The sequence below is a fragment of the Carcharodon carcharias genome, chromosome 14 (assembly GCF_017639515.1).
Source record: "Carcharodon carcharias isolate sCarCar2 chromosome 14, sCarCar2.pri, whole genome shotgun sequence".
In the NCBI taxonomy this organism is placed as follows: Eukaryota; Metazoa; Chordata; class Chondrichthyes; order Lamniformes; family Lamnidae; genus Carcharodon; species Carcharodon carcharias.
In genome coordinates this window covers 104,035,927-104,054,253 of record NC_054480.1, presented here as the reverse complement: position 1 = coordinate 104,054,253, position 18,327 = coordinate 104,035,927, and the positions used below count along the sequence as shown (strand labels likewise).

The following is an 18,327-nucleotide window of genomic DNA, read 5'->3' as shown; positions in this document are numbered from 1 at the left end:
CAAGGATAGACGATTAGAGGTAACAGTGAAGGAGCAGGGAGAGAAGCTATTGATGGTAATTCTCTGGCTTTGATTAGAAGACAAGAATGAAATCAAGTGAGTGCAGTCTACCCAGGTGAATGACGGTGAAAGAGGAGGAGGATGTGGTCAACCATGTCAAGGCTGCAGACAGGTCAAAAAGGATGAGGGGGGGAATTTATCACAGTCACTTAAGATGTCATTTGTGACTTTGATCTGAGCTATTTAAGCACTGTGGCAGGGACAGAAACCTGATTGGAGTGATTTAAACACGGAGTTCCAGGAAAGATGGCTAGGGATTTAGGAGGCAACAACGAGGGGAGATCGGAAATTGAGGTGGGATGGGTAGATGGGAAGCCATGCTTAATATTGAGGTCTATGATTTATGAATAATTGTAACATTCTGACCCCCATATCCCACAGACAGGTCTGAGTCAACATAGTGCATTATAGTTAGTACTTGGAACATAATCACATCAGGCACAATAGGCTAAATCATCTCCTTCTGTGCTGTACCATTCAATAACTCCGTGACAACAGCCTCCTTACTTTCACTTTGGTCACAAGTCTCTGGGTGGAATATAAATCTTCAAAAGCGAATTCAAATATAGAAACTTCTCTCAGTGAATATTGAAACTGCCAGTCGTGAATTACCTGAATGGTAGAACTGAAAGGATTGATGACTGGCATCAATAGCAACAGATATAGGTCCAACCTTAGCAACAGTTTGAGCTAAAGCTTTTTCATCACCTTGAGGGACAAAAAAGTAATTGGTGCAATTGGTAGCTTTGTACTCGACCTTATAATTACAGGGATCATCCTGTTTAAAAACAAAACATGAAGTACAATGTTATCATCATCCTGTCAAAGAAATGCCAATTAATTTATTTTGCAAACTCAGTAATTCATATCAGAAATTAAATGCAGCTAAATTCAAAAGGCAGTGTGAACGCTTCCAGTTTAAATATCCCCCGCTACCACAATCTTCGATAGTGCAGTCTCACACACACCAGTGCCAGAATACTGGTAGCACCAGTGTAAAGTGTGAGTTAGATCCAGGCTGTACTGTAATTCTAAACACCAATCATTGTAGCAAACAGGTAGGGGTCAATATCACTGATTGCTAACAGGCCACACAGATACTATATAATCCAGGCCATAGGTTGCATCTCTACTTTTGCAGGTTTTTTGGGAAAACATCCCAGAAGTTCATCCAATTTATAAGTCACATCTGCCCAGATATCAAAATATCCAGGAAGGTATAGCTTGTCCGTGCAAGTTGATTGTAATTCCAGGACTGTTCTGCTAGTTGTTCATGGACACTGAGCTACTTTGCCAATTTGTGTCTTTGGACTTGTCCCCCAAAGCACTTTGGATGTTCAGGTGCCCCTGAGTTTCTTCTCGAAGGCCCTTAACATGGCAGGTAAGGGAGACTTTCACATCATCAGGGCTAGATTCAAAAATAGGTGACAGAACCAACCAAGTGATTGATTAAACCAACTCAATTTCCTTGTCTCTTATCAGAGACCGGACACCATCAGTACATTAGTCTGGACCGGGATTAATCCTATGGTTGCAGGTGTTAGAGGGCAGCATCAGACCCATAGCAACACCCAGACTGCTTATGGATTTTGCTGGAACTGCTAAGAGCTTATTCAAATGTTGAAAGATCAAGTTGGGTCAGCTTGGGAAAATCATTGGAAGAATGCCCTGATTAATCTAGCAAAGACAAATAAAAATAGGTTACTGACATTTCCAGTGTAGGGATATCCAGCCTCAGAATCAATCCCATGGTTGTCATGTACATACAGGAAAGCATTTTCCATCCATCCGCCACCACATCCTTGATTCCCCTGTGGTCCTGAGCAATCCACCAGATTCTGCTCACTTAGTGGGATGAGTTTTCCCGTCTTTTTAAAGGTCTGTCCCTCCAATGCTCCAGTTGAACTGAAAGCCCAACATGAGCCACAGGCACCCTGCAAACACACAATCGCAATCCCAACGAGAGCTGAACATTATAGAAATTTCATTTTTATTACAAAATAAGTTTAAATATTGTTTTACTGATGCTGCTGAGACCCTGTTTCAAACTGTTCATATTAGGAGTTGCAGTCAATCAGGTTTCAAAGAAGAAAATGGCCTCTCCCGCTGGCAGCCGTTTTACAGGAGGTTAACATCTTGGATGCATAACCTGTGGGTTCCTTTGTTCTTCAAACTCTAAGTTGTCCCATTAAGCCAAGGACATCGGCAACACTGAAAGGGTTAAATAAGCTTTGTCTTCAAAGATTATGGCCCTAAGGGAGGTTTTTAAAAATGTTGGGCAGGACCTGATTCTGGGATTCCCACACCCATTCCCATTTCCGGCATTTTTTGCTAGTGTGGGATAAGGGTGTTCCTAGCCAGTCCACACGTAGCACTCCTGGTTCCATTGTGAGGGTGGGCAGTTCAAACCCCTCCGCAATTTCAGTGGAGTCGGAACCATTCTATTAGGAGTCAAAGTTTCCAGCACCTCAGAAATAATGATTAAATTCAGGACATAAACATGTTGGGTTTTACCACCATGATCTCACATTTGGGGCCGGATTTTTGTGAAGGAGCTGGGAAGGAGCAAACCCGTCTCCATTAAGAAGGTCCCCACCCACCAAATTCTTGGTCTGCGCAGGCAGGGGCGGGATGAAGCTGGGCCCACTGCCTCCGGAGGCAGGCAGGCAGCAACAGAGGCAGGTGGCCAGTGAGGCTGTAAGGCCCACCTCCGTTTACTGGAACATTGGCGCTGTTATAATCATGACTGTCATGCCTGAAGCCCTCACCCCATCTTATTCCCTCACCCATCCCCAATGCAACCCATGCCCTTCTCATTCTCCCTCATATACCCATGCCCCCTTATAACCCCCATGGCCCTCAGGAGCATAGCAATGAAAATTCCTTGAAATTCTAATAATCTAATAGAGCTGTCACTCAGACACAATTCATACTCCAGAGCCACAGAAAACATCCTTAATCTCCTCAAGTCGCTATTCAGTTTTTAAAAGAAATCATCTATTCAATTATCACATCTAAGACAGATAATCCTTTAAAGACCTCTTAAAACTGTCAATCAACTTTGTACACAAGCTTCTGTTGCGATAAGTGGTCCACAGCTTTTGAAACTCAGCCAAGCATTCATAATGGACTCAGCTGCCAAAAAGTCATTACAGCTTCAGGCAATGAAGTCCAGTGAAATTGAAAGAACATTTTTTTTTTCCCCAATTTCAAAGTAAATGGCCTGTCAATCAAAGAATTCCAGGAGCAAGTGGCTGTTTCCTTTTGGCTCCCCACTTACAACCAAGGGTTCCCCCATGGTTCATGACTCATGTTCAGTGGATCATCAGCATGTAAAGTTAAAGATGGGGCCTTGCATTTCATACTGTTGTCAGCAGGACAATGTTTTGCATAGGATTGTGTAGGATATCCAATAGAGGAGCAGGCCCAATGGCCCAACCAGTCAATACTGGTGTTTATGCTCCACTCAAGTCTCCTTCTATCTTTTCTCATCTAACTCCATCATCACAACCAACTATTCCCTTATCCCTCATATGTTTCTCTAGCATCCTCTTAAATACATTCTATCAAATAATATAAACATATTAAATATATCTATTCACATGCACAATCCACTAGACTTAAGTCACTAAAAATTGGAAATTGAAAATCAGGATAATGTAAAATGAGCTGCTGATTCACTATGGCTTGCTTTGTGCCATCGTCCAAGAGTAATTTCATCTTCAATGGCTCTATCAAAATTAATTCCTTCCAGCCACTCTTCTGCCTAACACAGATGCTGCTTTGATAAGGATCCTGTTCCCCAACTTACTCTTGAGAAGCAATTCTTTTACCTGGTTCTTCACTGGAGTGACATAGCCCTTATCGCGCCAATCAACACTCTTTGGAATCTCAATCAATTCTGGAATCCTTGCAAGTTGCCGGGATGAGTTCCTGGGTTTTAAGAGGCGGAATCCATTCATCTGCTCATTGAACTCTTCCAAGGTCTGAAAGGTGACAAGAGTTTCAGTGAGGAGAGAGCATCGGACCAGCACAGGAACCAATCAGAGTAAGAGTGTAAAGGGAAAAAGGTCAAATAATATGGAATTAATACAGGGATATTAGTTTGAAAGTTACTTTGGGTAAACTCACAGTAAAACATATGTAATAGGGGTCAAAACTAGCTTGCAGAAGCAGCAAGGTTGATACCCTTCATAACAAATGTGAGTTTACTGATAAGAAATACACACATATAAAAAACAGCATTCTATAGTCCTTGCTAAGACACTAGCACAAAGCCACAATACTAGATCTGATAAGTAAACCACAAAATAGATAAACAAAACACCACACCCCAAGTATTATTTTCTTGCTGGGCACAATACTTTGGCTAAGCAACATTGACCAACATGACTGTAACATAAAGTCCAGTTCCAGGAATAAGTTCAAAATAATATTTCTAATAGGTGGTCCTATCACCAAATATGGGATGCTAATTAGGGTGCCCAATGATTTGAAGAAATCAACATCTTCCATGGTACCCTTAATTAAACAACCTGAAAAGTCATTATAAATATCTCAACGCAAACTTGAATCTTCAGATTCATTTGGGAGACCCGTTAGATTGACCTCAAGGCTATTGTGAGCCAGCGAATCTCACTCCAGGAATAAGGTAAAATCACTTTAATATTTGATGGATATTCTTTCTTATATAATTACTCTTAGAACTCTTACATCTGTAACCAAGTAAAGTAGTTGCTGGATTCTCTTTTAGAAATAATCATCAATTCTTTTTGGGATTTACTTAGCATTGCAAATTATACTCTGTATAACCACCATATCGCATGCTTCCTTATTATAATAAACTTGTGTGTATTCTTAAAACTTAAGTTGTCTCACCTAAACTTCTGTATCAACCACCTAGTGAACCCAACTCCTATTCCCTTGTTGGTGGGTTAATATTTACTGTGGAGTTAATCCAGGCCCTTTTAATATTCAGGAATATCACAATTTAGCTAAAATATTATTGAAACTTGACTATTGGGAAGAAGGTAAAACTCCGGGGTGATTTTCTTGCTTTGGCAGGGATCAGTGCTTGGACCCCAGTTATTCACAGTATATGATTTAGATAAGGGAATCAAATGTAATATTTCCAAGTTTTCTGACAACACAAAACTTGGTGGGAATGTGAGCAGTGAGAAGGATGTTAAGAGGCTTCAAGGTGATTTAGACAAGTTGAGTGAGTGGGCAAGTATACAGCTGATGCAGTATAACGGGAATAAATGTGAAGTTATCCACTCTGGTACGTTAAATAGAATGGCAGAATATTATTAAAATGATGATAGATTGGGAAATGTTGATGTACAAAGGGACCTGGATGTCCTTGTACACCAATTACTGAAAGCAAGCATGGAGGTGCAGCAAGTAGTTAAGAAGGCAAATAGTATGTTGGCCTTCATTGCAAAAGGACCGAGTACAGGAGCAAGGATGTCTTCCCGCAGCTGTACAGGGCCTTGGTGAGACCACACCTGGAGTACTGTGTGCAGTTTTGGTCTCCTTCCTAAGAAAGGATATACTTGCCATAGAGGGAGTGCAGTGAAGGTTCACTAGACTGATTCTTGGGATGGCAGGATTGTCGTATGAGAGATTGGGCTGTCTAGGCCTGTACTCATTGAAGTTTAGAAGAATGAGAGGGGATCTCATTGAAGCATATAAAATTTTGACAGGGCTGGACAGATTGGATGCAGGGATGATGTTTCCTCTGGCTGGTGGGGTCTAGCACAAGGGGTCACAATCTCAGGATACGGGGAAGGCCACTTAGGACTGAGATGAGGAGAAACTTCTTCAGTCAGGAAATGGTGAACCTGTGGAATTCTCTACCACAGAGGGCTGTGGACGCCATGTCACTAAATATATTTAAGAAGGAAATAGATTGATTTCTGGACGCTAAAGGCATCAAGGGGTATGAGGAGAGAGCAGGAGTACAGCGTTGAGATAGAGGATTAGCCATGATCATAGTGAATGGCGGAGCAGGCTCGAAGGGTCGAATAACCTACTCCTGCTCCTATTTTCTATGTTTCTATGGGCAGGATTTTTCAGTCAGCATGCGGGGGTGACAATGTGTCCCGATGCCATTGTGTTGTCTCGTGATGTTTCATTCAGCAGGCGCACGGTGTCGTCAGCTGTGCACCCGCCGATATTTAAACAACCTCTTAAGGCTATTAAGGAAGCGATTAATGTAATTGTTAATGCTGCTCGTCCAACCTTAAGGTTGGCGGGCAGGCAAAAAGGCCAAGTGGCCGTCACGTTTTTTAGAAAACCTCATCCACGAGCAGTCACACGAGGGGACATGTTTAAATAAATTTGTAATTCATGTATTTAATAATTACAATAGCAAATCAATCTCTCTGAGGCAGCTCCGTACCTCAGGGAGACTGAAGCACTCTTTCACACACATGTGCGAAACAGCGCTGGCCCCGACTCTCCCTCCTCCCCCCACGGTTTGCGTCTTATGCTGGGTGGGCCTTAATTGGCCCACCCACGTAAAATGACAGCGCGGAGCCGATCGCGGGCAGTGATCAGCTCCGCAGCTGCCCCGCCCACTCCCATCGAGCCCAACCACCGCCTGAAAAATTCAGGCCTATGTTTCTAAGTAGCAAGTTAGATTCACTTGGCTCAAACACGTTTGTCAGTCTGGCTTCCTCTGGCTGAAGTTGAGGGAAATTAATCGGGCGATACTACTGATCTCGTAGCTCCAAAATAAAGGGGCTAGGGTTGTAAAAACACCACAGGAGTTCACCAAAATGTCTGGAGAAAATCCCATCCTCCAACTTGCAGGGAAAGATTACAAAATTTCCCCTTTGCTCAACAAAAGTAAAGGTGAAATTACTGTGAAATCATGGGATCATCAAGTGGTACTTTAGGCAGCGACAGCCCCACAACTATTGAGTGCTCCGAGGAACGTTAATTAGTTGTAGATAGGATTTCTGCCCCTCAGTTGGGTTTACGTCCCATCTCAGAGGTGGGTGTGGGGGCCTCAAATAGGGGAGGGAAAGTGAGGCCCAGGGGGGCGTTGGGGGCCATTATGAAGAGGCCAGGGGAGGAGGGAGCACCAGCAGGGATAGACTTTTTGGGGGATTTCCGATGTGGAAAGGGGACCTTTGAGGGAGGCACCTCCCTCCCTTCCTGTGCGAGGCCTGAGCAGGTTAACTTGGCAGGTAACCTCGCCCCTGCACTCCTCCTGCCAGCCTCAAAATTGAGGCTGGGTAGGAAGTGGGCCTCAAGTGGCCACTGGGGCAAAGGCAGCCAGCCCACCCTAGACCTCACCCAGGCCCCATAAAATTGTCTGACAGCATCTGTGGAGAGGAATACAGTTAACGTTTCAAGTCCGTATGACTCTACATCAGAACTAACGAAAAATAGAAAAGAGGTGAAATATAAGCTGGTTTAAGGGGGGGTGGGACAGGTAGAGCTGGATAGAGGACCAGTGACAGGTGGAGATAACCAAAAGATGTCACAGACAAAAGGACAAAGAGGTGTTGAAGGTGGTGATATTAGCTAAGAAATGTGCTAATAGGTGACATTAAGGGTAGAAAGCAGGACGAGCAAGGTACAGATAGTCCTAGTGGGGGTGGGGGTGGGGTTGGGGGAAGGGATCGAAATAGGCTAAAAGGTATTTTTATTTTTGTTTTTGTTTTGGTTTCCCGCATCCGCAGTTTTTTGCTTTTACCCATAAAATTGTGGGTGGGTTGGTGGGTGGCAGGAGGGAATTTTAGAGATCCCCGCTTTGCAAACCTGCCAGCAAGGGGGGTAAAATTTTGCCCAAGGAGGCTGTCATGATGGATTTTTTAAAATTATTTTTGGGATTTGTGTGGTATTCTATAAAGGAAGCTGTGTTTGTGCCCATGATTCATTAAACTTGGGGAGGTTAATAGAGACAACTTGTCTGTGAGAACTGAGAAATAAAAGGGTGAAGTTGTTAACTGTGCTCCTCTCCGCAGATGCTGCCAGACCTGCTGAGTTTTTCCAGGTATTTTTGTTTTTGTTTTCGCTTTTATATAAAGGTGTTAGCTTCATGTATTTCTAATGAGGGGTTATGGTGTGTTTGATTTACAAGTATATAGGTTGGATTTAAAATTTGAATTATAAGATAAGTAGAGACTTGGCTTTTCAGCTGTTGCATTACAAAGGGAAGAAGCGACAAGGAACTTTTACAACTTACAAAGGTTTCATAGGGGAGAATTTTCTCCCCATCGGGCGGGCCGGTCAGGAGCGGGCACAGGTGAGTGCAGAGCCGATCATTGCCCACGATCGGCTGCGCGTTGCCATTTTTCATGGGCAGGCCAATTAAGGCCTGCCCAGCGTGACGCACACCTGGAAGCGCTCAACACTCCCTGGGAAGTGTGGGAGGAGGGAGAGTTGGGGCCTGCACTCTTTCACGCATGAGCGCGAATGAGTGCAGAAATTTCCCTTAGCCTCAGAGCTGCCTCAGGGAGATTAATTTCATGATCAAAAATTGAAAAATATAATAAATAAAATTATTCAGACATGTCCCCTCATGTGACATTGTCACATGAGCTGGGACATGTTTATAAATTTTCTTGAAACATTTCATTGAATTTATAAACCTTTCATAAAACCTCATCCCGCATGTGGATGAGGTTCCATGAAAAATGCGAAGGCCGCCTGGGCTCTTCGCCTGCCCCCAGCAATCTTAAGGTTTCGATGGGCAGCCCTGACAATTACTTCAATTAGATTATTAATGGCCTTAACAAGGCTTTAACAGTTCGGCGGGCGCACTGCCGACTCCGGTGCGTGCCTGCCAAACTGAAGGTCAGAATGACGTGCGGTAACATAGGGACACACGCCTGACATCACCGCGTGTCATTTTATGCGGGGCCCTGGCACACCGACACGTAAAATGAAGCACGGTGACGTCGAGCATGCGTCCCAAACCCACACACTGAACAAAAGATTCTGGCCATAGGTAAACAGGGTAAGGTATAATAAATTTTATTGACCCAAAAGTAATGGCAATAGGAGAACATAATTTTTTATATTTGGAGATGTTGAGTTAGAAGAGGTGTGGAGGAGAATAGAATTTAAAATGAAATGGAAAAAAGATATTTAAGGAAAGATGTGTAGCTGAGTTGGTGTGGTTGTGTGGGGAAATGTCCTGAAGACCATTTCTGTGTGCTGAGAAGGTGTGAAATTTTTGAATTTGAAGCAGTCACCCAGTTTTAAGCCCAAAAAGTCTATTTTGAGAAAGCAGTTTGTTTCTGAATCTTCTTTTTGGATTTCCACATCTGAATGAAAGTGTTTGAGGAGTCGTGTGGTATACCTTTATTAAAGTGACAACAATTCTTTACCTTGGGTAATATGCTAGATTTTTATGGTTAAAAATCTATAAGGGAGTTGTTGCCAAGAAGGTAGTTTACTAGTGTGTTTTGACCCAAGTGGGTTTTTTTCCCTTTGGGGATTGTTCTGTAAGACTGTTTTTAACTGTGTAACTTTAATCTTATGTTCTCAAGTTCTTTTCTCTTTTTAATAAATTCATTAACTGTTTAAATCCTGGAGGCGTTACTGGAGTTCATATGCTTTTGGGGTCAGTAGCTCTTCCTCCTCGTTTTCAAAACACAAAAAAAAGGGCTTATGATCAATAAAAGAGGTCTCCCTCTGGGATTCAGCTTTCTCTGCAATAACATCTACTGTGATTGTAACAAGGCCATTCAACCAGTCACATCTGTGCCAGCCCTTAGAACAAGTTATCCAGTTAGTCCCATTCCCCATGCCCTATAGGCTAGATCTTTCCCCTTCCAGCATTTATCTAATTCCTTTTTGAAAGTTATTAGTAAATCTGCTTCTATCACTCTTTTTAGGAATTGCCTACTGGATCAGAACTCAGTTGGTAAAAACATTTCTCTTCAGCTTTTTACCTTAAATCTGTGTCCCCTAGTTAGGGACCCTTCCGCCACTGGAAACAGTTTCTCCTTATTCAAGCTACCAAATCCTTCATGATTTGAAAACGTCTTCTAAATCTTTTTCTCTGCTCTAAGGAGAACCCCAGCTGAGTTGACCCCAACTTCTCCTGTCTTTCCATGTAACTCACTTCCCACATCCTTCGTACCATTCTAGTAAATCTCTTCGGCACCCTCTCAAAGACCTTGACATCTTCCTAAAGTGTAAAGCCTAGGAGTGGACACAATTCTCCAATTAGGAATCAGCCAGTATTATATAAAGGTTTAGCATAACTTCCTTGTACCACTCTTTATGAAGTCAAGGATATCGAATGCTTCTTTAAGTCTTCTCAAATTGCCATGTCTCCTTCAAAGATCTGTTTATGTACATTGCCCTGGTATTTATGTTACTGCACTCCTTTTAACATTATATCATTTAATTTATATTGCTTCTCTTCATTCTTCACTTCACATTTCAGACAAGAAGGAAGCATACATCGGTGAACCCTAGGGATCAGTATGAAGACCACCGCTTTTTTTTTATATCTATTAATGACATAAACTTGGGCGCACAGGACATCATTTCAAACATTGCAGAAGGCACTGTGCTAGTCAAAAACAACCACTTTGTGCTAGGTCCCATCTCATGTCAATCCCAGTTCCAATCAGATCAATGAGTGTTCTTGCCTTTCTGGACCTCACAAGGAGGACTCACATCAGTTCAAAGGGGAAGAGTGGGATTGGGGTGAGATCTTCAAACATGAGAGGGGTTGCGGTGGATGGTGGGTCCAATCGCCCATTTGACAAATTGGGATCCAACGGTGTGCAGGAAAGAAGCACTCCTGCTCCTCTTGGTCCACAAGCAATGCTGTAAAGGGCACTTACATTTTACATAAAGCAGACCTTGCCTCTCTTTAACTGCCGGGCTTCCCAAGGTCCGGGAATTCCGCCAACCAGGGTTAAAATTGGAGGATGGATTAAATCTGAGGCATGCAACCTCCTAATAATATTTAAATGACCAACCCACCTCCTGGGAGTGAGTTGGTTGCTCATCCTCCACCCCACCCCACTGTGGTAAACCCAAAATTGGGCATGTTGGGGTCAGATTGAGATTTCTTAAATTTTCACAACTGACCCGATCCAAACTCACCCACTGGGCTTAGTTGGTACCAATCTGTTGAGGAAATATTTCACTTAAGCTAAAATGCTTTAATATTGAGCAATAAACTCCTTGCATGATATTCATTAGTTGCTTTCATTGCCTGCTGCAGGCATGTAACCATCAGTTCTTTACCCGAATATCATAATATCACAAAATGTCTGATCAAAGCCTTCCCCATCTTATTACATCCTCACTTACCATGTCTCCAAATTGGTTCATTTTAAGATTATAGGTGTGTTTACCCATCGAGTACTCCAGATTGTGATATGCAACAAACCTGAAGTTTTTCTCCCACACCATTCTCCGCATTTGTTCTTCAGTCTGAAGAAAAGTTAGAAAATCAGAGATTTGAGACAGTTTGCAAATGAAGCACGTTTTCTTCCCTCAACACTATTATAATTGAGGAGATAAACGGGAGGCAGTCACTTCTGCAGATAGTCTTAGTGAAAACCATTACACCCTCATCTTTGAAAGCTTGTTTTTGTTAATATTCCTACTCCTAGATCAAGATAGAGTTTAACATTGTGCAATATTCTCCTTGTATGACATTCAGTTCCAAAGCTTGAAATGCTTTATCAAAGGGGGAATTACGATTTCCAAGAACTCACACAATGCTTAAATTATTAAAGATACTTATCTTTGCAGAACTGGAGATACAAAGTTAGAAGCTGTTATGTTCAATGCCTAATCGACACTGATGTTAGCTGATATAAGCTGCAACGGACAACAATTATCCTCAGTTTCTAGTCTTCCTGGTCACTGTAGTATAAGGGTGTTTGGCAGAGCAAGGGTTAATGTGGTACTGGAGAGCAGTACCGCCCAAAGTATAATGTAGAGAGTCACATGGTGGTAGACCATGGGCAGAATCTTTGGCTTGGCAAGCGGGGACGGGGCCCGCTCGCCGAGGCATAAAATGACGCGGGGTGACATCGGGCGTGCGTCCCGACATCACCACACATCATTCAGAATTTCAGTTCGCCGGGCAGGCACCCGAGTCGGCTGTGCGCCCGCCGAACTATCAAAGGCCTTTAAGGCCCAGTTAATTATCAATTAAAACAATAAACTGAACTGCCCGTCCAGCCTTAAGGTTGGTGGACAGGCAAAGAGCCCAGGCAGCCTTCGCATTTTTCACAGAACCTCATCCACGGGCGGTATGAGGTTTCATGAAGGTTTTTAAAGGTTTGAAAAAATTTTTAATAAAATTCATTGACATGTCCCAGCTCACATGAGGGGGTATGCCCTAAAAATATTTTTTTTCTTTTATCAAAATTTTTTAAATTTAAACTAATCTCCCTCAGACAGCTCTGTGCCTCGGAGATTTCTGCACTCTTTCGCACGCACGCAAACAGCGCAGGCCCCAACTCAGGCAACCGCCCCCCAGCCTGCGCAGGGAGCGCTCAGCGCTTCCGGACTTGCATCACGCTGGGCGGGCCTTAATTGGCCCGCCCACATAAAATGGCGGCGATCGGCTGAGCGCATGCCTGCACCCGCTCCTGCACAACCCCCCAACAAGGAGAAAATTCTCCCCCATGTGTGCAGTGGATTCGGGAAGGAGCCAGCATAGAGACAGCACCTATGCATGGCAGTACCTTAGATATGTATATAGTTATGGGTTACCATTTAATGGTTTATATTTAACCGCACAAAGCTTCAGACCTCTCACTGTGACACCAAACAACCTTAGAACATGGTGGCAGTGAAGGATGGACCACGAAATCTCAGAGAAACTGAAAAAGGAACCCAGATTCTCAAAGCATGAAGAAGTAAAGAAACTGACCTGAACAAATAGCTCCTAAATTGAAAACACAAAGAAATTGAAGACATAGTTGGAGATCATCTAAAAAGCACCAATGCAGACATGGAGACTGAAGGACTCCACCAGGGCACGTGGAAGTCCATTGCGAGACATGATTGAATGCAGAGTCAAGGGTTGTGGCTAGATCACAAAAAGGCTGAGCAAAATTCAAAAAAGGGAAAAAGGCTGAAGAGCAGAAGAATCCACTGTGCAGGTGAAAAGAAGAACCTGAGTGAAGGCAGAGTCAAGAGACCAAGCCAAATCACAAGAAGGGTGAGCAAAATACAGGGCAGAATTTCATCCACGTCAGGCAGGCTCGGCGGGGGTGGGCAGGGCGGTCAGGAAGCTGACCACTGCCCGCAATTGGGGCTGGACCAATTAAGGCCCGCCTAGCTTGAAATGCGAGCGGTAGCACTCAGCGCTGCCTGTGTGGGCAGGGGGAAGGGGTGAAAGCGTGAACTACACACATGTGCACAAGAGTGCGCATCATAATCTCCCTGAGGCTCATAGCTGCCTCAAGGAGATGCAGAGGTATGAAAAAAAATATATTAAAAAATAAAACTGCAATGAAACATGTCCCCTCATGTGACTCTGTCACACGAGCAGGGATATGTTATTAATTAAGTTTAAAAATTTTTATTTTTATTTGCTTTAGGAAACCTCATCTCACCCGTGGATGAAGTTTCCTAAAAAGTGCAAAAGCTGCTTGGCCTTCTTGTCTGCCCGCCAGCCCTAAGGTTGGACAGGCAGCAAGAAATTCTATTTAATTGGTAATTCATTGGCCTTTACAGGCCTTTTGATTGTTGGTGGGTGCACTGCCAACTCCGGCACCCGCCCACCGAACGAAATATCGCACAAGTGTGCGTTGACATCGGGACTCTTGCCTGACATCAGCGCGTGTCTTCGTAAGCTCAAGCAGGTTGGGCACATGCCCACCCGCCAAGCTAAAAATTTTACCCACAGTAAAAACACTGAAATCACCTTTTAAAATAAGCAGCCATAAGGATCAGCACATTGAGAGCGCAACTGCAAGAAAGCTGCGGCAACGGGTCCACTGCTGGCACCATAACACTTTGTGGTCGAGCTCGGCTAAAGGGAAAAAAAGTTCTTAAAGATGACTGGCAGAGTTAAAAATTTGCTTTCCAGTTGATTCCCAGGCTTGGGGGAGGAGGGTGCAGGTAGCTGGCCCAAAAGACTCATTTTGAATTTCCTGGAAAAACAGCCCTTTGGCGCAGTGGGAGCCTGCCGACAGCTGACAAAGTGTAGGAAGAACAGAGAGAAAAATACAGCAGCTGTGGAGCTATTTGGAAGAGAAAGAAAAATTTAAAGAGGTTACAAAAAATGACCATGGATAGTAAATTAAATTTACTAGACCAGCTTAGGCTAAGGCAAGGGCCTAAACAGGCCCAAAATTGAGTGTCTTGGAGAAGAATATTATAGGAGTAGATTAGGATTACATAAGAAATCAGAAGAAGTACAAGTTAATACGTTTTTATACTTGTTTTGTGTATTTGTGGATGAAGTAATCCTAAAACAAGGCATAGATGAATCCTCAACCACATTTGGTGATACTAAAAGCCTTTGACAAATATTTTAAACTCCAAGTTATGGGGAGTGCAGAACACTCTAGAACACCCCCGATAAAGCACCTAAGGGGCAAGGAGACCCCAGAGTGAGGGAGACAGGAGGCCCCTGGCGCAGGGAGATGGAAAACCCCAGAGTGAGGCAGACAATACCAAAGCAAACCACTAGATAGTTGCAGACCATGTCAGCACAATGAAGCGCATGAGCCAAAGAATTTATTGCAGGAGAAATAGGCTGAGAAACAGCCAAAAGGCTTAAAAATAGAGCTTTTGCAACAGTAGGTGACAGTGCACGAGCAGGTGGCTGTGAATGAAGGAAAGCTATCTGAGGTCACCCAAAAGAAATAAAAACTGCAAAAAGAAAATTAAGCTATTCCACAAGAAAATCAAAGCTGACTTGGAAGAACTCAACTAGGAGTACAGCCAAGCACAACAGAAAACGTACTCAAAGAAGTCTCTACCCTGAAAGGCTCTTTGAAGAATCAATACGCAGTCATGGAAAAACTTGAGGAATTCAAAAAGATGTTGAACACTACTTCAGCAAAAGCTGCAGTGGAGCTATCAGTAGCGGCAAAGTAATGCACTGAAGTGCAGCATGAGTTGGCATGAGATGAACAGGAGGATAAACAGTTGAAAGAACAGCTGATTGTCCTTCAAGATAAATGCAGAAGGAATACGTAACCTTTCAGCAGCATGAAGAAATGTAGACTATCTTGAACAGCAGAATGGGAGAACAGCAGAAGAAACTTAAGGAGGCTCTGTTGAATTATAAGAAAAATCAAGATGAAGCACTTGAGCTTCATAAAGAAAAGGAAAACCTGCTGATGGTGACCATGAAATCATAATTGATTGTCACAAAAACCCATTTGGTTCACTAATGTCCTTTAGGGAAGGAAATCTGCCATCCTTACCTGGTCTGGCCTACATGTGACTCCAGACCTACAGCAATGTGATTGACTCTTAAGTGCCCTCTGAGCAAGAGGGCAATTAGGGGTGGGCAATAAACATTGGCCTAGGCAGCGTCGCCCACATCCCATGAACAAATTTAAAAAAAATTCCAGGAAAAAGCCAAGAGGTACAAGAAAAAAACTAAGGAGCTGAAGAACCAGCTGAATGGAAACAGAGGCACTGAAAGGAAAAGCTGCAGAACTTTCCAAACTGTGGGCAGGTAACAAAGTCATGAGTTGCACAATTACAGAACTGAAACAAGTTAAGCCTTGCTGGAGACGGACCTGGTCAACGGTGAAACAAAAATGAAGGACAAAGACAAAGCTCTGCTTCAGATAGAGGAAAAAAAAATAGGAATAAAATAGGAAAATGTAAATCTGACGCTGAAGCTCAAGGGACGAGAAGAAAAAGCATTGGATGCCTCAAGTGTATTGAGAACCATTGAGTTCTTGAAAAATGACATGGCTGAAATGAAAATCAAGGACTGAAAACATGAAGAAAATGTTGAATAGTTGCTCAGTATGGAAATCCAAATCCAGACATTGAAAGCAGAAAAGGAAAATTCCAAGAAACAGATTGATGATCTAACAAGTGAATTGGAAAATTCAAAGGAGCAGTCAGTGACCATGGAAGAAAGTCTTCAAAAGGATCTGAACCTTTTAAATCTGAAGTTTAAGCTTATATAAGGATTCCGCAGATAACTTTGAAACAAAGACAACTGAACTCACCAGAGTGGTTCCTAAACTGAATGAAAAGATTCATAAGCTTGAAAAAGAATTGGGAAAAACGAGAGTAAACAAATATTTGGCTGAAATTGTGAAACAAGAGGAAATATAGGTTGCATTTTTAAAACGTCATCTTCCAGGAAGATCATGGTGAACCCCACGGTAAAAGAAATTCTGAGTCCACTCTAAGAACGAATAAAGTGGACATTCCCTTTGGAAGGAACAAGACAAACCTGTGATGTCTGAACACAGCAGATGGGTTGTCGATGAAGAGAAATGCAACTCGAAGGAGTGCAAAAAGCAAATTAAATGGAGACAACCAAGTACCAGAAACGCTGAATACTACAATCTCGATGCCAAACCAACAAAACTCAAAACAACTGAGACTACCATTCCTTCAAACATGGCAGAATGAGATCAGGAAGAATTGTCAACCCTCCAGACTATCTGAAATTATGGGCAGGAATTTTCAGTCAGTGCGCTGACGCATAAAATGACACGCGATGACATTGGGCATGCGTGCTGATGTCATCGCGCTGTGTTGCGATGTTTCGTTCAGTGGGCATGCGCCGGAGTTGGCTGCGCACCCGCCGACATGTAAACAGCCTATTAAGGCCATTAAGGGAGTAATTAATGTGATTGTTAATGCTGCCCGTCAAGCCTTAAGGTTGGCGGGCAGATGAAAAGCCCAAGCGGCCCTCACGTTTTTTTAGGAAACCTCATCCAAGAGCAGGATAAGGTTTCCTAAAGCTTTTATTAAATAAATAAAAAAATTATCTGAGATATAAAAACATGTCCCATGTTATGTGACACAGTCACATGAGATGGGACATGTTTAATTAAATTTTTTCTCCTTTTATTCAATTATTTCAATATCGATTGAATTTCCCTGAGGCAGCACCGTGTCTCAGGGAGATTGAAGCGCTCTTTTGCGCGCATATGTGAAAGAGCACTGGCCCCAACTCTCCCTCTGCCTCCCGCCTACACAGGTAGCACTGAGTGCTAAGGCTCGTGTCTTACGCTGGGCGGGCCTTAATTGGCCCGCCTGCGTAAAATGGTGGCATGGTGCCAATCACAGGCAGCGATTGGCTCCGCAACCACCCCTGCCTGCTCCTGCCGAGCCCGCCTGCCACCTGAACAATTCAGGCCTATAAAGACAGAGATTTGAGAGAGGGGAGAAGGGGTAGCTAGTGAAGTAAAGGTTGTATTGTAAATATATTTGGGTAAGGACTTGGGGAGAGGTGTAGTGTAAGAGTGTTTGGCAGAGCAAGGTTAATGTGGGACTGGAGAACAATAATGCCCACAGTAGAGAGTCAGATGATAGTAGACTGTGTGATAGAATCTAGAAAGAGCCAGCATGGAGAAAGCACCCATTCATGGCAGTACTTTGGATAGGTGTAGAGTTATGGGTTACCAATAAATGTTTATGTCCAACCATACATGCCTCCAGACCTCTTAGTGAGGCACCAAACAACCTTACAACAGTCACTAACAATCTGCAGACACCGCAGGAAGACAGGATGGGATGTTGCTGTCGTAACTTCCAATAGCCTGCAAGTACATTCCCCAGGTCTTTCTGTTACTGCATTCTCTTTCATATTATACCATTTAATTTATATTGTTTCTGCTCGTTCTTCATTTCACATTTCAGACTAGAAGGGAGTATACATTGGTGACCCCTAAGGATCAGTACTAGGACCAGTGCTCTTTTTGATATCTGTGAATGACATAGACTTGCACGTAGAGGGTATAATTTCAAAGTTTGCAGATGATACAGTGCTAGTCCAAAGCAACCATTTTGTCCCATCTCATATGAATCCAGTTCCAGTTCACAGATGGAGGATGTTCACCTACCAAGCTACCAGAGGGCAGCCATGTCTGCAAAACTGTATCCAAGCCAGAGTCTGTACCAGTAATGGTGGTGGGGTGGGGGGGGGGCGGGGGGGGGGGCATTTTCTTTATAATTTTTGCCCATTGCTGGGTTCCTTTATATTTGCTTATGGGATGTGAGTGACACTGACCAGACAGTATTCACTGTACATCCCTCGTTGCTCTGAGAGTATTAAGAATCAGCTACTTAATGTGGGATCAGGTGTGGGTCAGAACTGGTAGGGGTGGC

General features: G+C 43.3%; 1 protein-coding gene across 1 annotated transcript in view; it reads right to left on the bottom strand.

The window, feature by feature from the left end:
- LOC121287160 (procathepsin L-like) overlaps positions 1–18,327 on the bottom strand; it is a 51,678-nt gene that overhangs the window by 19,493 nt on the left and 13,858 nt on the right. The window contains exons 3-6 of the mRNA XM_041204759.1: positions 11,356–11,478; positions 3,894–4,046; positions 1,770–1,994; positions 673–838 (exon numbers count right to left, since the gene is read on the bottom strand). Of these exons, the coding sequence (XP_041060693.1) occupies positions 673–838; positions 1,770–1,994; positions 3,894–4,046; positions 11,356–11,478 (667 nt within the window). The remainder of the gene's footprint in view (positions 1–672; positions 839–1,769; positions 1,995–3,893; positions 4,047–11,355; positions 11,479–18,327) is intronic.